We start from the raw sequence: 2,333 nt of genomic DNA on the forward strand, positions 1-2,333 counted from the left end.
CCATCCCCCCTGGGGGGGTGATTTCTCGCTTTCTGTCTCTCTGTCTCTCTCTGTCTTTCTGATGAGTGCACGCGCCCTACAGAAAAAACAAAAAACCAAAAAACCAAAAAAAAACCCCAAGAAACAAAACCTCTCCCCAAAAAAGTATGAATAAATAATATTAAATAAAAAGATTCTTTAAAAATTATTAATTAAAACTTTCTGTGCAGATAGCGGGCCCGCAAGCATGGTGAACATCCCTAAAACCCGCTGGACCTACTGTAAGAAGCGTGGCAAGCACCAACCTCCTAAAGTGACACAGTACACAAAGGGCAAGGAGTCTCTGTGTGCTCAGGGACAGTGGCGTTGTGACAGGAAGCAGAGTGGCCATGGTGGACAGACTAAGTCTATTTCCCGGAAAAAGGCAAAAACTACAAAGAAGATTGTGCTGAGGCTTGAATGTGCTGAGCCCAACTGCAGAGCTAAGAGAAGGCTGGCTGTTAAGAGATGCAAGCATTTTGAACTGGGAGGAGATAAGAAGAGAAAGGGTCAAGTGATCCAGTTCTAAGCCTCATCTTTTCTATTATGAAGACAACAAAATCTTGAGGTGAATGTTCACCTCATTTGATTACAGTTGGTCTATTTGTGAGGGAATAAAGTAATTAATAAAATTCCCCTTTGGGGGAAATTTGATTCAGGGTAAAAAACAAATCTGTTCTGACGATATTCTGACTGAGCTGAAACTGAGCTCTTGAACTTTTAGATGAGCTTCAGACTCACTTCAATAGTAAGGAGGGAGAAAAGTATAAGTTGTGCTCGTATCTGATAAACAACTCTGCCCATATTTAAAATCCTATTCAAATTATTTTGTTCAAAAAAAGTTGAGAAAATCAATCTATTCTAAGATGCCTAAGGGCTTTCAGTCTTCATAAAATAAAACAGAAAGAACTGCAATTCTCACTATACTTCAGTTTTCTCATTTGTGCAAAGGGGAGCAGGATTATTGCCTTGTTGTGTAGGTTTGCATAGTGAAGTATACAGCATATGAAAACACTGAGATCAGTGTTAGCCATACCGTAAACAGACAGTTAGTGCTAGCTGTGGTAATTATTAACATAAAGATGAAAGCCAATGACAAAAGAAGAGAAGGTAGAAAAACGTTTTAAAAAGGTCTAGGTCTTGGGAACCAGCAGTTAGCATAATGGCTATGTCACTGGACTCCCACGTAGTCGACCGCGGTTCACGTCCCGGACCCGGTGGCTTAAAACTCACGCCGGGCGCGTGTGCGTACGTGCCCAAAATCCCGAGAGGAGAATGGAGGAGAAGGGATTGCGGCGTGACCATCCCCCCTGGGGGGTGATTTCTCGCTTTCTGTCTCTATGTCTCTCTCTGTCTGTCTGTCTGGCGAGCGCACGCGCCCTATAGCGAAAAAACCTCTCAAAAAAAAAAAAAAAAAAAAAAGGTCTAGATCTTGCAGATAGAAAACACAGAATAAATTATTTGACCAAAAAGTCAACATTTTAGGGCTGGCTTGTGGTATAGTGGTTAAGGCAGCTGGATCCTAGATGTCCACTAGCAAGGTTCAAGTCCTAGACCAGCCTGCTTGAAAAACACACCGGAGACGTACGCACGAATGCCAAAATTCTGAGAGGAGAATGGAGAAGAAGATACTGCGACATGCCCATCCTCTCTCTCTGTCTCTCTCCAGAGAGCATACTCTCCCTATAGCAAAACAAAACAAAACAAGTCAATATTTCTTTCACTTTCTGTTCTGAAAAATGATGCGTCCTACAAAACTTTATCTTACTTTCTATTAAATTTTTTAAAGTTTTTCTTACTTGTTTGTTTCCCACAGAATATTAACATTCACTGGAATGTGAAAGAATTCACACTTTAGAAACAACCTAATATATTCAAAACAAAATTTTAATAATATAAATAAGAACAGAAAATAATAGGTCTTTATTGTGATGTTCACATTTGAAAGAAAAGAAATTTTGGTTGATCACATTTTACTTATTTATAATCTGTGGAATATTAGATTAGGAATGGTGCATTTGACAAATAACCCTGAACCACATATAAGCAATTTTATTGCTTTGGTCAATTATACATATAAAAAATTTTCAATTAAGTTTTATAGTAGCTTTAGAAGAAAAGACAAGACCTAAAAATAAGTTACCAAGCTTTAAAAGGAGATGGAAATCTATGAGTGAAATGTTTTGCTTTTTCCCTTAATCTAACTGGACTGTTCAACAACTTAGTATTAAAAGTCAGTTCTAAATTGAGTCTAAGCACCACTTTTTCAATTTTATGGTTATCTATAAACGTAGATTTAGTATGTGACTCTTTCC

At 38.3% G+C, this 2,333-nt stretch overlaps 1 protein-coding gene across 1 annotated transcript; it reads left to right on the forward strand.

Annotated features, from left to right (window-relative positions):
• The first annotated feature begins 221 nt into the window (after window positions 1-221).
• LOC106736347 (60S ribosomal protein L36a-like) lies at window positions 222-562 on the forward strand. Its single transcript, XM_014592917.2, has one exon. The coding sequence runs from the start codon at window positions 227-229 to the stop codon at window positions 545-547; it is 321 nt and encodes a 106-aa protein (XP_014448403.1). The 5' UTR covers window positions 222-226; the 3' UTR covers window positions 548-562.
• Window positions 563-2,333: the final 1,771 nt, after the last annotated feature.

This window comes from Tupaia chinensis, unplaced genomic scaffold (assembly GCF_000334495.1).
Source record: "Tupaia chinensis unplaced genomic scaffold, TupChi_1.0 Scaffold138757_1, whole genome shotgun sequence".
Classification (NCBI taxonomy): Eukaryota; Metazoa; Chordata; class Mammalia; order Scandentia; family Tupaiidae; genus Tupaia; species Tupaia belangeri.